This window comes from Eschrichtius robustus, chromosome 16 (genome assembly GCF_028021215.1).
Source record: "Eschrichtius robustus isolate mEscRob2 chromosome 16, mEscRob2.pri, whole genome shotgun sequence".
NCBI lineage: Eukaryota > Metazoa > Chordata > Mammalia > Artiodactyla > Eschrichtiidae > Eschrichtius > Eschrichtius robustus.
Genome location: NC_090839.1, coordinates 67,214,916 through 67,237,826, shown reverse-complemented (window position 1 = coordinate 67,237,826; position 22,911 = coordinate 67,214,916). Strand labels below are relative to the sequence as shown.

The 22,911-nt window shown below is 47.4% G+C and overlaps 1 protein-coding gene across 4 annotated transcripts in view; it reads left to right on the top strand.

Annotated features, from left to right (window-relative positions):
* The window catches only part of MYH11 (myosin heavy chain 11), a 124,686-nt gene that overhangs the window by 41,940 nt on the left and 59,835 nt on the right, over nucleotides 1-22,911 (top strand). For 2 of the 4 annotated variants that reach the window (XM_068565696.1, XM_068565698.1), the window contains exons 4-6: nucleotides 7,103-7,130; nucleotides 20,111-20,213; nucleotides 21,833-21,853. In XM_068565696.1, coding sequence (XP_068421797.1) covers nucleotides 7,103-7,130; nucleotides 20,111-20,213; nucleotides 21,833-21,853 — 152 coding nt within the window. The remainder of the gene's footprint in view (nucleotides 1-7,102; nucleotides 7,131-20,110; nucleotides 20,214-21,832; nucleotides 21,854-22,911) is intronic. The other 2 variants (XM_068565697.1, XM_068565699.1) reach the window with 1 other exon arrangement.

The window sequence follows — 22,911 nt, the reverse complement described above, 5'->3', positions numbered from 1 at the left end:
TGTAGCTGCATCCCTCCAACCTGCCTCCTCCTTCACGTGGCTTCTCCCTCTGCCTCTAATTCCCCTCTCCTTTCTCTTATAAATAAGGACACTGGTCATTGATTTAGGTCCCATCCTAAATCCAAGATGATCTCATCTGGAGATCCTTAATTAATTACATCTGTAAGACCCCTATTCTAGATAAGGTCACCTTCTGAGTTTCCGAGTGGACATTTCTTTGGGGGCCACAGGTCAGCCCACTGCAGTGACCTCGGGCAAGTCGCCTCACTCCACTGTACTGTCCTCATCTGTAAAGTGGCCGTGGTGCCAGTGCCCAGCTCAGGGGCTGCTATGAGGGTGGAACGGGTCACCTTGCACAGAAGGAGCTCGGGGGGGCCCGCGGCACAGCGGATACTCTGGAGGTGGGCGCTGCTGGGGACGCTGCAGGCAGGCAGCTGTTTCTTTCCTCTCCTTCCTAAGCTTCATGGTCATAATGGGCTCCTTGAGAGCAGTAAAGACTATTTTTACATCACCCATTTTTGGTGAGATGAGGGAACAGTCATACATACTCATAGCATAACCACGAGCGGGACAGAAGGAGATGGAGTTGAAGGGAGGTCTCCCTCCCGTGCTGGTTCTCAGTCCCTCAGACCCTCTTCTCAGGGACAACCATCATTGGCTGTGTCGAGTAGCTTCACGATATATCCAACATACACAAGTATTTGAAGATGTGTGTGTGTGTGTGTGTGTGTGTGTGTGTGTACACCTTAGGTATGTATATGTGTGTGTGTGAAAATATATCCCTCTTCTTAAAACATAAGAGGTGTAATGCTGTGTCACCTAGCCTTTTATTTTTTAGGTTACTATGTCTTGGAGATTATTCTGCGTCAGTCCATGACGATCTGCCTGGTCCTTTTCAGTGGCTGCCCAATGTGCCGCCGTGTGGCCCTACCAGATTTTTTTTTTTTTTAATGTCTTCTATTTCTTTCTTTCTTTTTGGCTGTGTTGGGTCTTCGTTGCTGCGCACGGGCTTTCTCTAGTTGCGGTGAGTGGGGGCTACTCTTTGTTGCGGTGCACAGGCTTCTCATTGTGGTGGCTTCTCTTATTGCGGAGCACGGGCTCTAGGCGTGTGGGCTTCAGTAGTTGTGGCATGTGGGCTCAGTAGTTGTGGCTCGCGGGCTGTAGAGCGCAGGCTCAGTAGTTGTGGTGCACGGGCTTAGTTGCTCCGCGGCATGTGGGATCTTCCTGGACCAGGGCTCCAACCCGTGTACCCTGCATTGGCAGGCAGATTCTTAACCACTGCGCCACCAGAGAAGTCCCCAGGTTTTTCTTTAAGTTAATTTTTAGTTTACATTGGAGTATAGTTGATTTACAAAGTTGTGTTAGTTTCAGGTGTACAGCAAAGTGATTCAATTATACATATGCATATATCCATTCATTTTCTGATTCAATTATAAATATGCATATATCCATTCGTTTTCAGATTCTTTTCCCATTTAGTTATTACAGAGTATTGAATAGAGGTCCCTGTGCTGTACAGTAGGTCCTTGTTGATTATCTATTTTATATATAATAGTGTGTATATGTTAATCCCAGTCTCCCGATTTAATCCCCCCACCCATGCCCTACCAGATTTTAGATACCAAAATGTATTTCGCTAGTCTGCAGTTGATAGACTGGTTGAATGGTTTCTTTCTGGTCTTCTGCTTTTGCTGATATTCTTGCAGTGACCAACTTAAACGTCTGTCCTTGGGCACACGTGTGGGAGTTTCCGATGTGGCTATTTCTTGAGGTTTGTGGAGCAGCCCACGAGTCGTAGCAGGAGGCAGGGATGTAGGCCTGATCGGAATCAGCACAGCTGGACCGGAAGACGGGACTTCGTGGTGATGGAGAGCCCTGATGCCAAAGGAGGGGCTGCCTCTTTCCTGTGGCCCTTCTCCCTGCGAGGGCTGCCCCTGGGTCCTCGGCTCAGAGGTCAGACTTGCCTGAGGGGAGCCTCCCCAGACCCCCTGAACGTAGCCCCTGCGGGCAGCTGTGGCCCTTGCTACCAGCTCAAGGTGGAAAAAGTGAGAGTGAGAAAGAGGAATGAAATAGCCTTTTGGCTCTTCTGCCTTTTGTCCTGAGGATTGGGCTCAGCCAGGCCACCAGAATGTCCATCTGTTATCTGAGGGGATAGAGAGAAGGTTGTTTGGAGACGGGCATAGGGTCCATGGAACTTGCACAGTCATCTCATTCATCTGACCCTGGAGTAGACCAGATCTTCTTTATGTGATGTAAATCTGCCCCCCTCTCCCAGATATGGTCATGACTATCCTCTCTGGTCCCCAGTGATGCATAGGCATGGGCTATTCCAGTCCCATCCATCCTCCCATCCTTCCTTCCATCCATCCATCCATCCATCCATCCATCCATCCATCCATCCTCCCATCCATCCATCCATCCTCCCATCCATCCATCCATCTAACAAATATAATTGAGCACCTGCTATATGCCAGGTACTTGAGATACAGTGTTAAACAAAACAGACAAGCCCCCCTCTTCCCCAGTAAATCTTGCTTTCCAGCACAGGGAGATAGACAAACACAAGAGGTCATTGCAGATGGCTCTAAGTGATGTGAAGGAAATAAACAGGTTAATTGCCTGAGTGCCCTGAGGCAACTGCCTGCATCCCTGTGCACAGAGACTTAGAAAAGGCCTCTCGGGGAGTGGAAGCCCTCAAGATGACGGGAAGGCATCACCCATGGCAAGAATCGGGGAGAGAGTGTTCCAGGCAAAGGCCCTGGAAGGGAAGCGTGTGTTCTCTGTGGGAGCAGGTGGCTGTGTAGGAGCTGAGTAGGGGTAAGGAGAGAAAGGTGCCAATGAGGCAGCTGGGTGGGGACACATCAGGCCAGACTTCGTAGGCCATGGTGGGGAGACTGAGGGCCACTGGGACTAGCCAGCTGGTTTTGACCAGGCCGTGGCTGATCTGACTCTTTTAAGGAGATTTTTCTACTCTAATGCAATAGCACCTCACACCTGTCAGGATGGCTGTTATCAAAAATCAGAAAGTAGTTAAGTGTTGATGTGGATGTGGAGAAACTGGAATGTTGGTGCATTGCTGGTGGGAAAGTAAACTGGTGCAACCACTATGGAAAACAGTATGGCGACTCCTTGAAAAGTTAAACAGAATTGGCACATAATCCAGCAATTCTGCTTCCGAGCATATACCCCAAAGAAGTGAAAGCAGGGACACCAACAGATATTTGTACACCCATGGTCATAGCAACACTATTCACAGTAGCCAAGAGATGGAAGCAACCCAGGTGTCCATCAACAGATGAATAGATAAACAAAATGGGGTATATCCATACAATGGACATTTTGACACATGCTGCAATATGGATGAGCCTTGAGGAAACTATGCTAAATGAAATAAGCCAAACACAGAAAGACAAATTCTGTGCGATTCCACTTACATGAGACACTTAGAGTAGTCAAAAATCATAAAGACAGAAAGTAGAATGGTGGTTGCCTGGGGCTGGAGGGAGGAGGGACTGGGGAGTTATTATTTAATGGGTATGGAGTTTGTTTGGGAAAATGAAAAAGATGGGTGGTGGTGATGGTTGCACAACAATGTGAACGTGCTTCATGCTACTGAACTGGACACTTTAAAATGGTCTCAATAGTAAATTTTATGCATGTTTTACCAAAATTTTAAAAATTTATAAGAGAAAAAAGAAGACCCCTCTGGCTGCCCTGTGAGAACGGCAGGGGCGTGGGCAGAAGCAGGGAGATGGGAGGGGAGGATCTGGGCCTGAAGTGAAGGTTCTCAGACAAGGTGTGGCAGCAGTGGTGGGATGGATCTACACTGATTCATGGGAAGCAGATCCTTCCATCCCCGAGGCCACTTCATGCCCCGGTTTCCTTCTTGTCACCTTAGACCTTAGGTGGTAAGGCTGCTTCTCTGGCCTGGGAAGGAGGCCTCACTCCTTCCCTTGACTGGTCCCTGCTGGTCTCTCCAAGCTGCCTTGTCTCCCAACGCCTTCCCTAATCCAGCTGGAGCCTGGGCCCCTAGGGACCCCCGTTCCATTTCCTGTGCCCTGTCCTGTATTTGGAACAGCAGAAAGTGCCCAGATTCTGACGCATGATGCTTCAACCCCCAGGTCGGTCCCTGAAGTAGCTGTGTGACTTTGGGCTACCTGACCTCAGTTTCCTTAAACTTAAAAGGGTCAGGGTCAAAGACCACACAGGGAAAGTGCCAGAAAAGTGTATCTGGTCCATAATAGGTGTTCAATAAATAGTAGGTGTTGGGTTCAAATCCTGCCTCATCCACTTACTAGCTGTGTAACTGTGGGCAAGTTTTAAAATTTCTCTGTGCCTCAGTTTATTCATCTGTAAAATGGGGATAAAATTAGTCTGTCTCATAGGATGTATGGGGGTTGAATGAGTTAATACAGGCAAATGCTTGAAATAATGCATGACACAGAGGAGGTGCTAAGTAGCTGATACTATTATGTGGTATTTTCAGGGTCTAGCATGGGGACGAATACCTGGTAGATGCCCTAAAAGCATTTGTTGAATGAATGAATGAGTGACTCAGTTTCTTGTGTGTATATTGAACTTCCCCATCAAGAAACTCATGTCTTCCAGGTTTGGGGTTGGCTTTTTTCAGTGCTCACCAAGCTACACCTTCTCTGTGTCAGGGCTCTGGGGATCCAGAAACTGAGGGAAGCGGGGTCCAGAACTGGATACTTCTGCCTATGAGTGGTTCATGGTTCTGTGGGGGCAGAGACACAAACAAAGAGAAAAAAAACCAGCCTGGGACAGGGCGCTCGGGCAGCACAGGGGTTGTGGCAGTGGAGACAGCTGTCTTGGGGATGGGCAGGAGCCAGTGACAGCTCCAGGATTTCTGTCTGGGGGGGTCTTAGAGGCAGCAGTCAGGTTATTTGATGGAGGCTGGGGGCTTTTCTTAGGGCTTCTTCTCTCTAACAAGGTTGACTATTTGTGATAGCTTAGGAGCGTTGACAAAGATTTACAGCCAAGCCTCCCCTTGGCTCCATCACTGTGTGGAAGGCTTCTTAGAAGAGGTGTCATCTTCGAGACTGGGGGAAGTGGCCAGGAAAGGAGAAGAGAAAGGCCTGCTAGGCAGCAGGAGTAGCCTGAACAAAGGCACAGAGTGCATTTGGGGGTTGATCTGGGTAGGGTTGCTGGGGAATTAAGAGTGAGGGACACAGAAGTGCCAAGGCTGGGGAGGCAGGCAGGGCCAGTCACGGGAGGCCTTGGATGCCCCTTCTGGGCCTCATCTGAGGACACTGGGGGCTGTGGACAGCTTTTAAAAACTGCTTTATTAAGATAAAACTTGCATACCAAAAATCCTCCCAAGATAAGTGTAAAATTCAGTGATTTTCAATAAATTGAGTTATGTAAGCATCACCGCAATCCAGCTTACAAACCCCAAAATGATCCTTCATGCCTGTTTGCAGTCACCCCACCCCAGCCCCTGGCAACCACTAATCTACCTTCTCCCTTTATGCATTTACCTATTCTGCACATTTCTTATAACTGGAATCACACAATATGTAGCCTTCTGTGTCTGACTTTTCCTTAGCATCATGTTTTTGAGGGTCATCCATGTTGTAGCCTGTATCAGTACTTCATTGTTTTTATGACTGAATAATGTTCCATTGTATAGATTGACCACATTTTATTTATCCATCCACCAGCAGAAGGACATTTGGGTTGTTTCTACTTTTTAGCTATTATGATTAACGCTGCTGTGAACATTTGTGTGCAAGTCTTGTAGGGACACATGTTTCTGTTCTCTTGGGTAGATTCCTAGGAGTGGAATAGCTGGGTCATATGATGAATTTATGTTTAACGTTTTAAGAAACTTCCAAAGTGGAAGAGGGTTAAGGAGCAAGTGATCAGGCAGTTCAGCGTGTCAGAAAGATTACTCTGAGAAGGGGTTTGGAGGAGGATGTCACAAGATCCCGGGAGATCTTTGATCATAAGAGGCTGAGGGTTGTGATGGTGGGGATGGAGCAGGGAATGGAGTTATGAAATGCCTGCCGCTTCACCATTGCCCAGCAGAGGATGTGATGCTCTGCTTTCTCAGTTATGGTTAACTGGCTGATGATTGAGGTGTTTAACCTTCCCTGTGTCCCTCATAGGGGATCTTGGCTCCACCCCCTAAGGCCACTTTAAGAGCAGAAGGTGATCAGTAAAGTCTGCTTAATCACGTTTAATCTCACGATGCCCTGTGCACCCACCAGGGTTCTCTGGTGGTAAGCGACAGAGACCTTACCTAGAAAAGGAATTTCTGGAGTAGTATTGGGGAGCTCACAGATGGGGTGGGAAGAGTGGGGAGCCAGCCTCAGAAAATGTTAGAAACCGGGGCTGTTTGGGCTCTGGGGGCAGGAAGTGAGGCCCCCCTCAGGGCCTCCGTTGTGCTTCTCCATCCTTGATCCAGCTCGGAGTTTGAGCTCAGAGATTCTGATTGACATAGCCTAGGAAACGTTGTTGCCTCTTGGCTGGGGTAGCTTGTGGGTCAGTCCCACCAAGACTGTACATGATGGCGGCGGGGGGTGGGGTGGGCAGGGAACATGGATCCTTAAGGACCGTAGGATGCTCTTCTCGGAAGAAGAGGAAATGGATACTGGATTTTCGAACCAAAAATGTCCACTACCCCATATTCCAGATGAAAAAACTGAACCATGGAGAGGTTGAGAATATTTGCCCGAAGCCATAGAGGTGGGAAGTGGCCAAGTTGGAATGCCAGTCTGTCTGGATCCAAAGTCGGTGTTCTGTCTATGACCTAGTCTGGGCAGAGTGGGTCTCCTGGGACCCTCCAGAGCTGGTGGGGCAGGGATTCTCACTGCCTCCTGAACGAGTCAGTCTCCAGTATCTTTCTGGGGCTGCCTCCAGGACTTTAGGGGGTCGGGAAAAGTATCTAAAAGAGCCCTGCTGCCCTCTTGGCTTTGGTCTTATCCCCTATGCCCTGGGCAATGAGCCCAGCTGGCCCCTTGTCGCCCCCAGTGGGGCCAGCATGTAGGAGCTTAAATGGGAGGCCTGGGAAGCACCATATCCAGACTCTCAGCTCAGAGCAAATTCTAACTCATGGCTCTTTTTTTCTTTCTGTTCTCAGATCGAGAGGACCAGTCCATTCTCTGCACGTAAGTGGAGCTGCTTTTTCTTTTGTTTTTCTAGAGTCAAGATCCAACCTATTAAAGAAAAAGGTCCATGAGAACAGGGCTCTTTGATGTGTTTACTGTTCCATGCACCCTGCCCCTGCCCTGTCCCTGGCACAGCGTAGGTGCTCACTAAACATTTGTCGAACAAATGTTCTGATGCTGAGGCTGGCACCCCTAAACTGCCAGTGATACCTGGTGCCATCTTGTTCTGCACCACCCCCTTTTAAAAACCAACATTTATTGAGCACTTAGTGTGTGCCAGGTCCTGAACTAAATATTCTTCATTTACATGAACACATATACACAGAGCTCCAGCCAAATAAAGTCCATTTGTGGGCTGGCTTTGCCAATGGGCCACCTGTTTACAACCTCTGTCCCAGAACTTAGGGCCAGGAAGGGTCCTCAGAGATAACTGAGCCTGTACTTCCTGCCCCCCACACACACCTGGTCAGTTACAAGGGTTGCAGGAAATTTTCATAGAGCATCAAAATCGGGAATGATTCATATCATTTAATATGAAAGTGGATTCAAGTTGGTCTCCATAATAATATCTCCCTTTCATTCACTTGTATTCCAAATATTGCTTTGAGGGGGTGGGGCGGCGGGAGGGTGATAATTATGGTGGAGAATTGGGTCAGTAGCACACAGACAGGCTGGTTATGGCCAGAGTGAGTTGTGTGTGTCAGGGGTGGTCATGGCTGTTGGCGCTGGGGTCTCATACTGTCCACGTAGCTTAGAGAAACCAACCATGCGCTTTGGGAGGAAAACAAGCACTGGCGGATCTAGTGCAGGTGAGGTCACCGCCATCCACCCAATGGATGTGTTCCACAGTGAGAGTGAGAATAGACATGGGACTCTGCCGGTCCCTCCACTGGTCTCGTTCCCCTGTGGCCCTGACGGTGTGAGCATCTCGCCTCGCCGAGCCCATTCTCTCCCCTGCATTGTCCGTATTGCACACTCGGAATCCCTGCGTCTAGTTGGCATTTATACACAGAGGCTGCTTTAGAGGGGCGTTGCATACCAAGCCACAGGTGCATTGCTTTGAGGATGTTTTAAGGGACTTTTCAATTTTACCTTTCTGTTATTGATTGTGTTGACTTACAGGCTGTTGGTCCCCAGCCTCCATATCAAATGTGACTCCACTGCTCTGCAGGTCTCATTAGAATCTAGGTTCATCCATGGAAGGGACTGTCCACCGAGTTATGTCATTGAAAGCCTCCTTAGAGTGGGGGTTACAAGCCAGACCACCCGGGTTTCAATCCTGGCTCTGCCTCTCACTAGCTTGTAGCTTCAGGTACAAATTTAACCTCTCCAGGGCTCCGCGTTCTCGCTATAAAGTGGGGAAGTGGGAATGATGATAATGGTGCTGAATGGTACTTAATAGGGTTGTTGTGAGGGTTACATATATATATGTATGTATATGAATATGTATATGTATATCTATATATACAGACACACATACTCATATATATGACTCTGATGTATATATCTGACTAAGAACCAAGCCCTGTAAGCTAGATATTCATATGTCATGACTAACATGTGTGTCCTGGCAGAGCAGAGGACCCACTGCTCAAGTCCAGTTACCTCATTTTTATAGAGGAGGAAATCAGAGAGGTCATGAGATTTGCCCAGAGGCACACAGCGAGTTTTTGTCGATAGTGAGACCTGGACCTAAATTTCTTGAGGCCATTGGAGGGCCCAACCCTCATTCGCTGGCCTTCACTGAGGAGCCAGCCACAGCCCCACCATCCCCTGCCCCACCGTGGACTGTGGCATCAGGGGGTGAGGAATGGCTGGCATCTTTTGTATTTAGTGCATCTATTTGGAGGAAAAGAGCTGCAGCCTGTCCGCCCTGGCTCACCCACTCGGGGTATGAGCTGAGACCCGAGTGATGAGAGGGAGCAAGCCCCGAGGAGGATTTGGGGGAGGAGTTTTGGGTGGGAAACAGCGAGGGCAAAGGTCCTAAGGTGGGAACCACTTGTGTTTTGAGGGTCAGAGACGGTCTGAGTGGGTGGGGCGCAGGGAGGAAGGAGGAGGGTAGGAGGATGTGGTCGGGGACACGGTCACGCAGGGCCTTGCAGGCTGGGGTGAGCGTATGGACAAGAGGTTAGAGCGGATCTTTCTGATCATTCAAGGAGGCCAGAGTGCCACTTGGGGATGCGCACTGATGCCCTAGGGTCTGGGGGACTGGGACTCAGTGGCAGGAGATGCTGGTGTCAGGCGACTCTCCCCTTCAGGGGAGGCAACTCAGGCCACCAGGTGCCTCTGTCACTCTCCCTGGGGCCAAGAGTCTCCCTGCTGACTCTTGGAAAACTGCAGGCTTCCCAGGGGTTTGCCTTGGTTGCTTCACCCACGGCCTGCATTCGCTCCCAACCAGGCTTCCTACTTTGACCCCACCTGCCCTCATCCCTTCCACCCTGTTTCTGAAGAAGAGGGAGAAACACTTTCTGGCAGAGGCCTGCAGGGTTTTTAAAGGTGTTTTTGATAACACAGTGCAGTGTTGAAGGGGCGCAGATGTCTCAGGAGAGTAGCCGCTGTGCTTAGCTGGCGAGGCTGTGGAGGCACAGATCTAGGTTTGCTTTCCCGCTGTGCTGCATGCCAGCAATTTGTTCTTGGGCAAGTTGGTTAAGCCTCCCAGCCTCAGTCTCCTCATCTGTAGAATGGGGGTATCAGTTGTGCCCACCTCCCAGTGTTGTTGGGAGGATTGAAGGAGCTGTGTAGGGGGGAGCTGAGCACGATGTTGGCACAGTGCAGGTGCCCATGATTGGCAGCTGGGGTTCTGATGCAGCGCCGTGGTTAGTATCAACCAGAGTTCTGCTGGGCCCTGCTTGCTTGACCGTGAACTGCATAAAACCACCTCAGATACCTCCAGTGTGGGTTCTGTTAGAACTCTCTCCACAACCGTGGCTGCACATCAGGTCTTGGGCAATTAGTTCAAGAGACTGATGGCCTGGCTTCACCCTCAGCAGCTCTTGACTCAGTGGATCCGGGGTAGAGCTGGGGAAACCTGTGTTTTTATCTAGTGTCTTGGGCGACTGTGAAGCTGCAGGGCCAGTCAGCAAGCTGGCAGGGATTGGAAGCACTTGTCAAGGGTCGTCTACACAGGGGACGCTGAAGGGGTGGCTGTGTCTGAGCTGTGCACCCCCGTCTGCTCTGGGTGGGGGTCTGGGGGGGTGGTGTCTGGGAGCTGAACCTCCACCAGCAGAGGGAGGGAGCTGGGGTGCTGCCCCTCTGCAGCCCACTGGGAGCTCAGAAGGGCGGGAAGCGTGAGTCAGGGAGGACTGGAGGGTCCTGGAGATTCTGAAGCACACTTTGCAGTGAGGGTGTCTGGCTCATCCCCCAGTTTGCTGACCCATCGGTGCAGGCCTTGTGGTAGGAAGACTTCTCAGGTTACCTGGTGGCTGCAGGGGTTAATGACGGGTCCCCCCAGTCTTGGATCCTGGAGAGCCTGGGCTGGGAGTGAGCCCACCCAGAGATCGAGGTCCTCAGACCGTTAGCTGACTCTCCTGGCTGAGGAAGTAAAGTGATAGTGGGGCATTTGGGTCCCTTTCACTCCTAAGTGATGCTGTGACAACACTCGGAGGCACTGAGCAAGGCGACATGAGGACATTTTGGCTCCAGACAGACCAGGTTTTCATTTTGGGGGTGGCTTGTGTGCTAGATGGAAAAGAACAGAGTGCTGGTCTCAGCTCTCTCATATTCTCATGACATGATCTACAGAAAGCCACTGACCCTGTCTGAGCCTCAGTTTCTTCATCTAGAAAATGGACAACTGCACCTACCTCACAGGGTGGTTATAAGGAATAAATGGGTTAATTCATAAAAAGCTCTTAGCACAGTGCCTGATGATGTGTTAATGCACAATTAACACAAGTGCTACTTGTAAGTTACATTTGAAATTTCCACTAAGCCCCCAGACATTCTAAGTGAAACCAAAGAAGAAAGTATAGGGTAACAGAAAAAGAATGGTAGCTATTAATATGCATAATAACCATGCCCATGGGTATTTTATCTTAATGCATTTTTAGGCATGGCCAGTGAATCTACAGCTGGCTGTTTAGAGATATTCATCTTAACCCCAGACCAGGATCTACAAATGCAAATGCCTAGGAGAGCCTGGCAGGTAATAGAAAGAAGTGAAGTGGGCAGGGAGTGGCAATAGGGAGTGGTGAAGACTGCGGCAAATTGGAAAGCACGTATCCATTCAAGGGAACAGCTGTGATTCTGCCACAGACAATTGATCCCTTGGGAGAATGTCGACCCAGTGTTACCAGAGGTCCTTGGGTTTGTCCCTCCCCAAGAGAATCCAGAACTTTGGAGTTCATAAAACACAATGGTTGTATACTCCATATGCTTGTCTGCCCTTGCTTTTTCTACCCAACAGTGTATTTTAGAGTGCATTCTGTCTGATCATATATAGTAGTGGCTGCCTGGAGATGCTGTATTTTATTTTATCAACCCCTATGGATCATAATTTTGGTTGTTTCCATTCCTTAAAAAGTGTAAAAAAAATACACACACACACACAACTGATCATCATTATTCACTGATTCCATATTTGCAGGTTTACCTACTTGCTAACATTTATTTGTACCCCTAATTCAATACTCATGGTGCTTTCGTGGTCATTCGAGGACATGTGCAGAGCTAAAATCTGGGTCCCCTGACGCACACATTCCCAGCTGAGGCGGAACAAGGTGACACTCGGCCTTCTTGTTTCAGCTCAGACTGTAAACAAGGGTCCTCTTCATGGCATATTTAGTGCCATGCTTTTGAATTTTTGTAGCTTTTTTTTTTTTTTTTTTAGTGATTTTGCTGTTTAAAACGTCCACCAAGTGTAGTGCCGAAGTGCTGTCTGGTTTTCCTAAGGGCAGGAAGGTTGGGATGTGCCTTATGAGGAAATACGTGTATAGATGAGTCTCCTTCAGGCATGAGTTACAGCGCTGTTGGCCATGAGTTCAATGTCAATGAATCAACAATATATTAAGTAAAGTGTCTTTAAACAGAAACACACATAAAGTTATACTATAGTGATTGGTTGATGAAAATTTTGGGACCAGAAGCTCACAGGAACCTACCTGTGTGTTTCCCCTGCAAGCGACGATGGTTCAGTGATCACTAATTCAGTGTTTGCAGTGGCTTCATAGAGCATAACTAGTGTGAACAACGAGAATGACTCTGTGTGTGTGTGTGTGTGTGTGTGTGTGTGTGTGTGTATACAAACATATGCCTCTACATACACAAACATACATTTTAAACTTCTAACTGAAAGTTAGCATCTCCTTCAATTAAAAGCAATGTCAACAAATCATGTTATTAACAGAATTATTCACAGTATTAACAGATAGTAACAGTAACCCCATTGTTTCTAGACTTTTGCTCCACAACTTTCTCTGCATGTTTAGAGTTGTGAATGACAGGTTCTGAGTTCAGGTGCTAAGAAATTCTAATTGCCATAGTCTTGAAAATAGAGCCTGCTATCTGCTTTTCAAAAGTGCTTTTCCAGATTTTTTTCCCCCAAATGTTCCTTACAGCAAACTCCCAAGGCCAAAGGACAGACTCAGGCAACAAATACTTATTTTGTACCAACTGGCACCAAGCAGGTGCTAGGCCTGGGGGTCCTGGTGTTGAACCAGATAAATAAGAGTTTCAGGTGGTGATTTAATTGTGAAGACAATGAAATGCATTGAGAGAAGATTTAAAAAATTTGTAATAAGTTTGGGGTTGATATGTATAGAGATAGAAAACTGGGAAACACTAAGACAAGGTAATTATTAATTCTAGGGGAAATCAAAGTTAGGCAAGAAGGAAGAGTAATCACAGTGACAAAGGGGCCCAGCCGTGTGCAGTGTTTCCATCATCTTTATAATGCAAACCCTGAGTGTTGATCTAGCCAGAAATACTATATGTGACCACATTGCTTCTATGGGGAAAGAGGAGAGGGTTAAACAGGAGCTAAATTATCATCTTCCACAATGGGAAATCAACATTTGATGTTTAACAATGAATAATCAAAAATTAGTGATATAATGCTACTTAGGTAAGTGTATATAAATGCTAAAACAACCTGCTGACTCAGTTTCCTAGTCTTCCAGCTCCCAGAGGCTGCTTACATTCCTTGGCTTGTGGCCTCTTCCTCCATCTTCAGAGCCAGCAGTGTATCTCCTAATCTCTGTCTCTGACCCTCCTGCCTCCCTCTTATAAGGACACGTGATTATACTGGGCTACCGGGATAATCCGAGATAATTATCCCTTCTCCAGATCCTTAATTTAATTTAAAAAGTCTCTTGTCTCATGTAAGGTTTTCACAGATTCCTGAGATTAGGATGTGGGCATCTTTGGGGGGTGGGACATGAGATCAGAGAGAGGTGGGTGAGGCCTTCTAGAGGAGTCTGAACTTTAAAATGGACAGAAAAGCACTGGAACACTTCAGCCAGAGGTCAGCAAACTCTGACCAGTGGGCCAAATCTGGTCCCTGTCTGTTCTTTTATTGTTTTATTGGGACATAGCCACTCCCATTTATTTCCACATTTGCTTTTGTGCTACAAAGGCAAAGCTGAGTAGTTAGGACACAGAATGCAGGCCCCACCAAGCCTATAGTATTTATTATCTGCCCTTTACAGAATAGTATGCTGACTCCTGGCTTAAACAATAGAAAAATATGTCTTGTATTTTAATGATAGTATGAATATTGAAGATAATGATATAAACAGAATATATAAGCACTAGGAGAGAAGTGGTTGTAAAAGTAACAATAGGTAACATTTTTGTATACCTGGCATTGTTCTAAATGTTTTATATATTCACTCATTTAATCCTCATAACAATCGTAGAAGTGCTTTTATTATACCCATTTTATAGATGAGGAAACTGAGGCATGGGAGTAGTTAAATGACTTGCACGTGGTCACATAGGGCAGAGCAGAGACTTGAACTCAGGCAGTCTGGCCCTGGAGCCCATTGTGTTATTCTGCTGATTGATGCTGCAGGGGAAAGAGGCACTGCTTTTGCCTGGGGAGCTGGAGGCAGTACTCAAAATAGAGGCAGTGCTTAACTGGGCTTTGTAGGATGTACAGGAGTTGGACAGCACAAATCCAGAGGACTTTGCTGGCTGCAAGGGTGTGAGTCACATGAGGACCAGGGACTGAACAGCTCTGAGATTCAGAGGCAATTTGGCTTTGCTACCAATGGCAGACCACGGCTGAAATGGACTCAGAAATGGTGTTCAACCCTAGGAGCTAGGACCAGCTACCTGACTTGTAAAATCATGCAAAATGAGAATGCTGAGCCCCTTGTTCAAAGGGAACCCTTTTGCACTGTTGGTGGGAATGTAAATTGATACAGCCACTATGTAGAACAGTATGGAGGTTCCTTAAAAAACTAAAAATAAAACTACCATATGACCCAGCAATCCCACTACTGATCATATACCCTGAGAAAACCATAATTCAAAAGGACACATGCACCCCAATGTTCATTGCAGCACTGTTTACAATAGCCAGGACATGGAAACAACCTAAATGTCCAATGATAGATGAATGGATAAAGAAGATGTGGTACATATATACAATGGAATATTACTCAGCCATAAAAAGGAATGAAATTGGGTCATTTGTAGAGATGTGGATGGACCTAGAGTCTGTCATACAGAGTGAAGTAAGCCAGAAAGAGAAAAACAAATATCGTATATTAATGCATATATGTGGAATCTGGAAAAATGGTACAGATGAACCTATTTGTAGGGCAGGAATAGAGACACAGATGTAGAGAACAGACATGTGGACACAGAGGGGGAAGGGGAGGGTGGGACAAATTGGGAGATTAGGTTTGACATAGATACACTACCATGTGTAAAATAGATAGCTAGTGGGAACCTGCCGTATAGCACAGGGAGCTCAGCTCGGTGCTCTGTGATGACCTAGATGGGGGCGTGGGGGAGAGGGAGGTCTAAGAGGGAGGGCATATAGGTATACTTATAGCTGATTCACTTCATTGTACAGCAGAAACTAACACAATATTGTTAAGCCGTTTTACTCCAATAAAAAAAAATTAATTAAAAAAATTATTTAGAAATTCAGGATCGCAACATCAGAGCATTAAATCAAGCACAGGGCCCTACTCAGTATGGTCCCCATGGGACTGCACAGGTCACACACCCATGAATCCAGCCTGGCTGGGGGCTGAGGGGTTAAGCTGCCATTGGGTAGCTCCTTCCAGCCACTGAGGCTGGACTGATTAAAAGGACTTGGCAGTGGGGTAATTACAAGGCCAGGAGGCCATATATGGTCATGAGTCCATGTTCTCCTCCAGGATGAGGGAGCTGGGCACCAAGTGTCCTAAGAAACAGGACCAAGGTTTAGGGAGCTCAGACCAGGAAGACATCTTCATCCCCAGAGTCCAGGGGTCAGAAAAGCAAAGGTATTAATGTTTCTGAAGCAGCCCTGAGCACATCAATCTTCAGATGCTCATGAGCCTGGAGCTTGGGTTGTTTTCTTTGGCACAACCTCCTAGGATAATTTATTTTTATCAGTAAAACTTGGAAACTGTTGAGCCAAGCAGCCACGTGGGGAGAAGCAGATTCCCAGAGTCTGTGTCTCACTTCCCCACCCTTGCAAGGTAGAAGACCAGGGCCACAGTCATGGTCATGCCAGTGTCTTTGTTATGAAAGGGGGGAGGTGGGGGAGGCTGAAGGCAGAGATGGAGAATGAGGAAATCATGGTGGGAAAGAGGAGGGGGCAGTAGTGATCTGGGGTTGCTATGTGCACAGCTGTCCTGATTCTTGCCTTGGATCTGAATGGGCTCAGGATCAGCTACATAGGTAGTCTTCCTCACTCAGGTTTTCTCTCCTTCCTCTTGCTCTGATCAGAACCTGGCCCCTTTGGTTTGGAATGATGTCTATCAAGGGTTCTGACATTAGCCTAATTGAAATAATTCATACTAAGGTGTGAATGACTGAGTGGCTTGGTTCATTGGTTCCTGGTCACATTTTCAAAGAGCCTATTAAGGCAAGTGAAGGCTCCCAGAATATATGGAAGAACTCCTTGATGGAGTGAGGTAAGGGCTTCGCTCTGTCTTTCCTGCATTCTACCTCCTTGTCACACTTTTAAAAATAAAAGTGTAGTGGGCACAGGGAGATCAGCTCGGTACTTTGTGACCACCTAGAGGGGTGGGATAGGGAGGGTGGGAGGGAGACGCAAGAGGGAGGGGATATGGGGATATATGTATACATATAGCAGATTCACTTTGTTATACAGCAGCAACTAACACAACAATGTAAAGCAATTATACTCCAATAAAGATGTTAAAAAAAAAAATCAATTTCCAACTTTTCATGCCAATTTATTGATAAATTAGAATGAATACATGGCAGTCATTCACGAGTAAACTGATTTGAAAAGAAGATCTAAATGGATTATTATTAGTCTTTAAAACTAAGAACTTTAACTCAGTAACTTAATTTCCAAGGGTAAGCTACACGGATAGTTTGTTCCTATAACAGCTTAGCGTCCACCATCTTTCACTTAAATACATCAAGACTATTTTCAAGGTTTGATGACAACCTCTAGTCATATAAACTATACGCCACAAGAGTTTGTCTATTTCAAACCACTTTCCTTTTTGCTCTCTTGCAGAGCTAGACATTCCAAATAATCAACGCTGACCAAACCTTCATACAGATAGCTGCAATATAGCATTTCATTCCAAACACCTGTTAGAGCATAATTAAAATATCCTTTAAAAATCAATCTTTTCTGAAACTATGCCACTCAAAAATCGGTGTTTATGAAGCAATGCTTGTATGATTTCAGTTGCTTCAAACTGTGCCCTCATGCTGGCAGTGAGGTTTTTTGCCTTTTGTTGCCAATAATAAATTATAGCCCTGAAGTTATAAAATATCTAACTTCCTCCACAACTAATGTGATATGTTTGTAAGACTTGTGTTAAATAATGTTTGAAAATAATTTCATGTGTAAAAAAAAAGTGTAGTGTGCAGAACATGGGCTCTGGCATCAAGCAGACCTGTGTTCAAATCTCACTCCTCTATTCCCTATCTGTGTGATAGCAGGAGCAGTTATGACCTAGAACACTACTTCAACCTCTCTGAGCCTCAGTTTCCCCAGGTGGGTGATGGGGATAATCAATGACTCCTTCATTAGGTAGTTGGATTAAATAAAAAGATTTCTGAGCCCAATAACATAGAGTAGGTCTTCAAGAAACATCAATTCCTATTCCCCATTCCCTTCCTCTGACCTTAGAAAGCAAGTTCCTAGAGGGTTAGGCCTGTGTCATGGAATGACTTGGTGAAATGTCATAGAAAGAGTCCTGATTGCATTGGAACCAGAGACTTGATTTCAATGCTGTGTGTGCTCTTGCCTCGCTGTGTGATCTAGGGCAAGTTGCTTACCCACTCTGGCCCAAAGTTCCTCTTCTGTAATAACATGAAAGTGATATGTCCTACCTTCAGGATTGGGGGAGGGGAGGTAAAGGAGATAATACATGTGAAACAATTAGCATAGGGCCTCCACTCCCCTTGAAAAGTCAATTCTCTCCTTAAAATTAAAGAAAAAAAATTTTTTTGGACTCAATTGTCCTCCTCAAGAAAATGAAGATAATGCCTCCATGGCTCCCATTACACAAAGTGCTTCTGAGGCCATGTGAAATAAAATGTGACCATTGGGAATAAAGGCCATTAGGAAAGGGGAGAGGACAGTGTTAATATCGTCGTGAGACGTGGAGAGATGTTTCAACCTTCCTGGAGATCAGACACTTGATTTCCAGATGGTGACCCATGGGGTTGTGTCTGACAATTCAGGGCACATGTTTCTTTCTCTCCCTCCCGCCTTCCCTCCTCCCTTCCTTCCTTCCTCCTTTGCTTCCTTCCTTCCTTCCTTCCTTCTTTTCTCCCTCCCTCCCTCCCTCCTTCCTTCCCTCCTTCCTTCCTTCCTTCCTTCTCTCTCTCCCTTTCTCTCTCTTTCTTTCTTCTTTCTTTCTTTCTTTCTCTCTTTCTTTCTTCCTCCCTTCCTCCCTCCCTCTCTCCCTCCCTCCCTTCCTTCCTTCCTTTCTTCCTTCCTTCCTTCCTTCCTTCCTTCCTTCCTTCCTCTTTCTCTCTTTCTTCCATTTAGCCATGAGCAAAGTTATTAATGGGCCCTTGGCAGAGCAAGTTAATTTCTTTATTTCCTAATTAGGAAAAAGGGCAAGCACTGCACTAGCGCTGGTGGCACTGGTTCAGCGTGGAGGACCTTGAACCGACCTCGGGGTAGACAAATTCAGAGTTTAAAAAAAATTAGTACGTTTCAGAATATTCAGTGAGCTCAGCAAATGAGAGTCTAGGCAAAGGAAGGAAAAACAAAAAACAAAAGAAAATCAGAGGAGAGGACAAGAAGGGAGGAAAGATTTGGTTGAAGTCATCTTTCCCTTTCACTGAGAATAGTGGGAGTCAGAGGCAGTGTCTGGAATCCTTGGATGAAACAATTCCACCACCATGATCTCCAGTGGCCAAGAGGTAGCTGGTTCAAGAAGGCCATTTTGGTAAAATAATCCACTGCTCATATTCTAGGAGTACTCTTTTGATAAGACAAACAACGCCCTGCTGATCTAAACTTATCAGTCATTTACACTTTAGCATGAATTACTTCAACCAGGTTTATTCTTTGATACTTGACTGAGATCATTAGCTAGCCACCTGACCATTAGAGTGGGGTTCTCCAGAGGATGAAGGGTCTTATGTCTGTCCAGTGGCTGATGGGATAACCAGTTCTTCTTCTCCTTCGTCCCCTTCTTCTTCTTCTTCCCCTCTTCTTCTCCTTCTCCCTCTCCCTGCTCCCCCTCCCTCTTCTTCTCCTTCTCCTTCTTCTCCTTTTTTGTAAGGGGAGCTTCTAAAACTTTTACCTTATATCCTGGTACTCTGAGAGGTACTTATGTCCTTCCTGGAAGGCAGTCTCTTGCCTGATCATTCCGTCTCTAACAAGGCTAATAATGTCTTTCTTTTTTCTTTTTAAAATTTATTTATTTTTGGCTGCATTGGGTCTTTGTTGCTGTGCGCAGGCCTCCTCTGGTTGCAGGAGCGGGGGCTACTCTTCGTTGCGGAGCACAGGCTTCTCATTGCAGTGGCTTCTCTTTGTTGCGCAGCACGGGCTCTAGGTGTGTGGGCTTCAGTAGTTGTGGCTCGCGGGCTCAGTAGTTGTGGCTCGCGGGCTCTAGAGCGCAGGCTCAGTAGTTGTGGCGCACGGGCTTAGTTGCTCCGCGGCATGTGGGATCTTCCCGGACCAGGGCTCGAACCCGTGTCCCCTGCATTGGCAGGCAGATTCTTAACCACTGCACCACCAGGGAAGTCCCTAATAATGTCTTTAAAATAGGTAATTTGCAGTAAAACTATTCTGTATGATACTGTAATAGTGGATACATTTCATTACACAGCTGTCAAAACCCATAGAATGTACAACACCAGGAGTGAACCCTGATGTAAACTACGGACTTCGGGTGATAATGATGCATCAGCGTGGGTTCATCGATCGCTACAAGTGTACCACTCCGTTGGGGGATGTTGATGGTTGCGGAGGCTGTGTGTCAAGGGGCAGGGGCAGGGGCAGGGGCGTATAGGAGCTTTGTACCTCTGCTCAATTTTGCTGTGAACCGAAAACTGCTCTAGAAAACGAAGTATTTATTTTTAAAAGTAGACAGTTCCAAGTAAACCTAAGTTTGGACCTTGGTAGGAAAACTCAGTTTTCTCTTTTACCCTGTTCATCTACATCCTTTCCCGCATCCTCTCGGGAGGAGTGGATTGAGATATGGAGCAGGGTTTGAAACCCAGCCCAGCTCTCTGCCAGTGGTGGGCAAGTCTCCTCCCCTCTGGGAGCCTCAGTTTTCCCATCTGGCAAATGGCACGGAGCTGTGGAAAAGTACCCACAGAACACCTGCGTGGGGCTGTTTCCAGTGGGTCATTGTTCCCGTGTCTTTCAGAGGCGAGTCTGGAGCCGGGAAAACTGAAAACACCAAGAAAGTCATCCAGTACCTGGCCGTGGTGGCCTCCTCCCACAAGGGCAAGAAGGACACAAGTATCACGGTGAGTGGTAGTTCCTGCCCTGTGGCCACGACTTAGCAGATGGGCCTCCGGGCTCGTGGGCTGACCGAGGGAGAGACAGCACCGTTGAGAAGGCCAGGACTCGGCGTTGTAAGGACTCAGGGCTGTGTTTCACTGCCCCTCCCCAGACAGCTCACCAGAGGGATGTTTTTCCTCCTAGGTGGGCCCGTTTGGGTCTAGGTGATGTCTCGCTTTAGCCAGGATCATCTCCCGAGGGGTCCTTTCCTGTGAAATGAGAGGAGGAGTCTTGATTGACATCAAAGCTTCTCAACCGTGGCACCAAAGTCATTTTGGACTGAGTAATTGTGGGGCTGTCTTACACCTTGGAGGATTTTTAGCAGCATCCCTGGCCTCTCCCCACTGGAGGCTGGTAGCAACCCCTGCCCTCAGTTATGCAGCCAAGACTGTCTCTAGACATTGCCAGGTGCCCTCTGGGGGGCACGGTCACCCCTGATCGAGAACTACTGCTGAACTGAATCTCTGTAAATTCCCTAGTGTTGAGGGACACCTGTCATTCTTCCGTGTGTCCCTCAGATGGGAACCCCAAGGGATGGGAACATTGGTGTCACTCAGCATACGGGCTTTGGTCCAGTGCCCTTGACTGAGCATCTACTGTATGCCAGGCGCTGCCAGGATGGGGTCCAGCGATGAGGCTAAGAGGCACTGTTATTCTAGCTACCGAGCTTTTGGACTCGTGGCAAAGAGAGATAGTCATCAAATAATCATACAGATCAACCCATGATGATGCAGTTTGATTAAGGGCTTAGAAGGAAAAGAAGAGCAAGTTTCTAGAATCATCCCTTCTTGGGTCCATCCCTCTCTTCCTCCTCCGTCTTAGCCCTGCCTCGTCTGTCCCAGAGGAGGCGACAAGCGATGGGGCTGCTTGAAGGACCTGCCAGCGCCTCTGTGTGAAGGTTTGGGGTGGGGGCAGGGGAATGGCAGAGCGGAGGCCTGAAGAAGGCTTGGGGTGTCACTGGTTCCTGCCACTCTGGATCTTGCTTCTGGGGCTCGGAGGCAACACTGGAGCAGCCACGGAGACCAGTTTGTCTGGAGGCCCTCGGAGATCTCGGATGGGCACCGGTTGTAGCCTGGGGAACCTTCCTCCCTCAAACAGACGCAGGAAACCCACACTGTCTCTGGCACCGTGTATAGGAACAAATAGCGCCAAAGTTCACGTGGCAGTTAAACACTGCTTCCCACCGCCTTTCCTTTTCCTAGAATAGTGATGATAAGTAATAGTAATACTTAATAATAGTGACTGATCTTTATCAAGCACCTGCTATGTGCCAGATACTTTTTTCTCTGTGTGTGAGTACACATCTCAGACAGCATCTCATGAAACACAGTTTTAAAGAGTGCACCTCGGCCCCAGCAATTAAAAAACTTTGAAACGTCTGAATCTCTAAGAAATTAGAAAAGAAAGCAGCAAAACAGAAAGGAAATTGAATCCAAGAAAAGTTGCTGCTTTCCTAGTTGGAGAATTTTGGAGAATCCAGGCTGTCTGAGCGGGGGGATTGAAATCGTATATTCTCCAGACCCTTAATGTACGTGTGATGGAAATAACACTGACATTTGTTTTATACTGTATTGTTCAACCACAGCAAGGCCCATCTTTTGCCTACGTGAGTAACTGGGAGTGTTTTCCTGGTGTGTACGGGAGGCACGGAGTGTGTTTAGATGTGCATGCTCCTGTCGCACCCACTGAGCCCCGTAGCTGATGGTAGAATGGGCTAGATCCCCGAGTTTCACAACCCAAACCTACAAACGCACTGAAACACCGTCCTGCGGGTGTCCGATGTCAGTGTGGGGTGTGGGGTGCGTTGCCACCCGCAGGACCCATTGGAATTCCCAGGGTTGACCTCCAGCCGGGAATGGATTTCCCCAGTTCAGAATGGATCCCATTACCCTTCCCACCAATGTGTCCACCACCGGTAACCCTGACTGGAAGGCCCTGGAGACGTCTGTCCCGTCTGGTTGAGCCTTTTAGGACCTTCTGGCCCTAAAGCTTCCCTGGCTTGATTGACAGTCAGTTAATGGCACTGCTGTGGCATGCCTCTCTCCCCACTCCCTGCCATCATCCCTAAGTATCTCCCCTGAGCCCTGTCCCCTGTGCACTGGTGTGTCCCTGTGCATGTGTGTGCAGTGCGTGTCTGTCTTTGCATGCCAGTTGCTTGACCCAAGGCTCCAGAAACGGGAGTCTTGGTGTTCACGATGCACTAGCTTTGGTGGCACGGTAAGGCCCCAGCTACTGCGACACACAACCGGGCCCTGCTCAAACCACTGCATGTGTAAACTCATCTCTAACTCAGAGCTTGGGGGGCTGGCATATGGGTCCCAGCCTGGAAGAGACCCTCAGATCAAGAGATCCTAGCGTGTGCTAGGATCACACTCAATCCATCTTAGTTAGACCTGGGCGGCAGTGTCATGGATGAATCAGAAGGAGAATCAGGCTTCTTTTATGGGATCTGCTCCTGTGTGACTTTGGCCAAGTCACTTAACTTCTCTGAGCCACTGTCTCATCATCCATAAAATGAGTGGTTTGGACCAGATCTCCATGTTCAAAGCTCTCCTGAGAAGGATCTTTTGGCCCCAGCAGCTGGAACTCCCATTCTAGGAAGGGACCTTTTTTCTGGGGATATTGGGACCCCAAGTTTGTGTTGACAGAAGTGACCCCATTGGT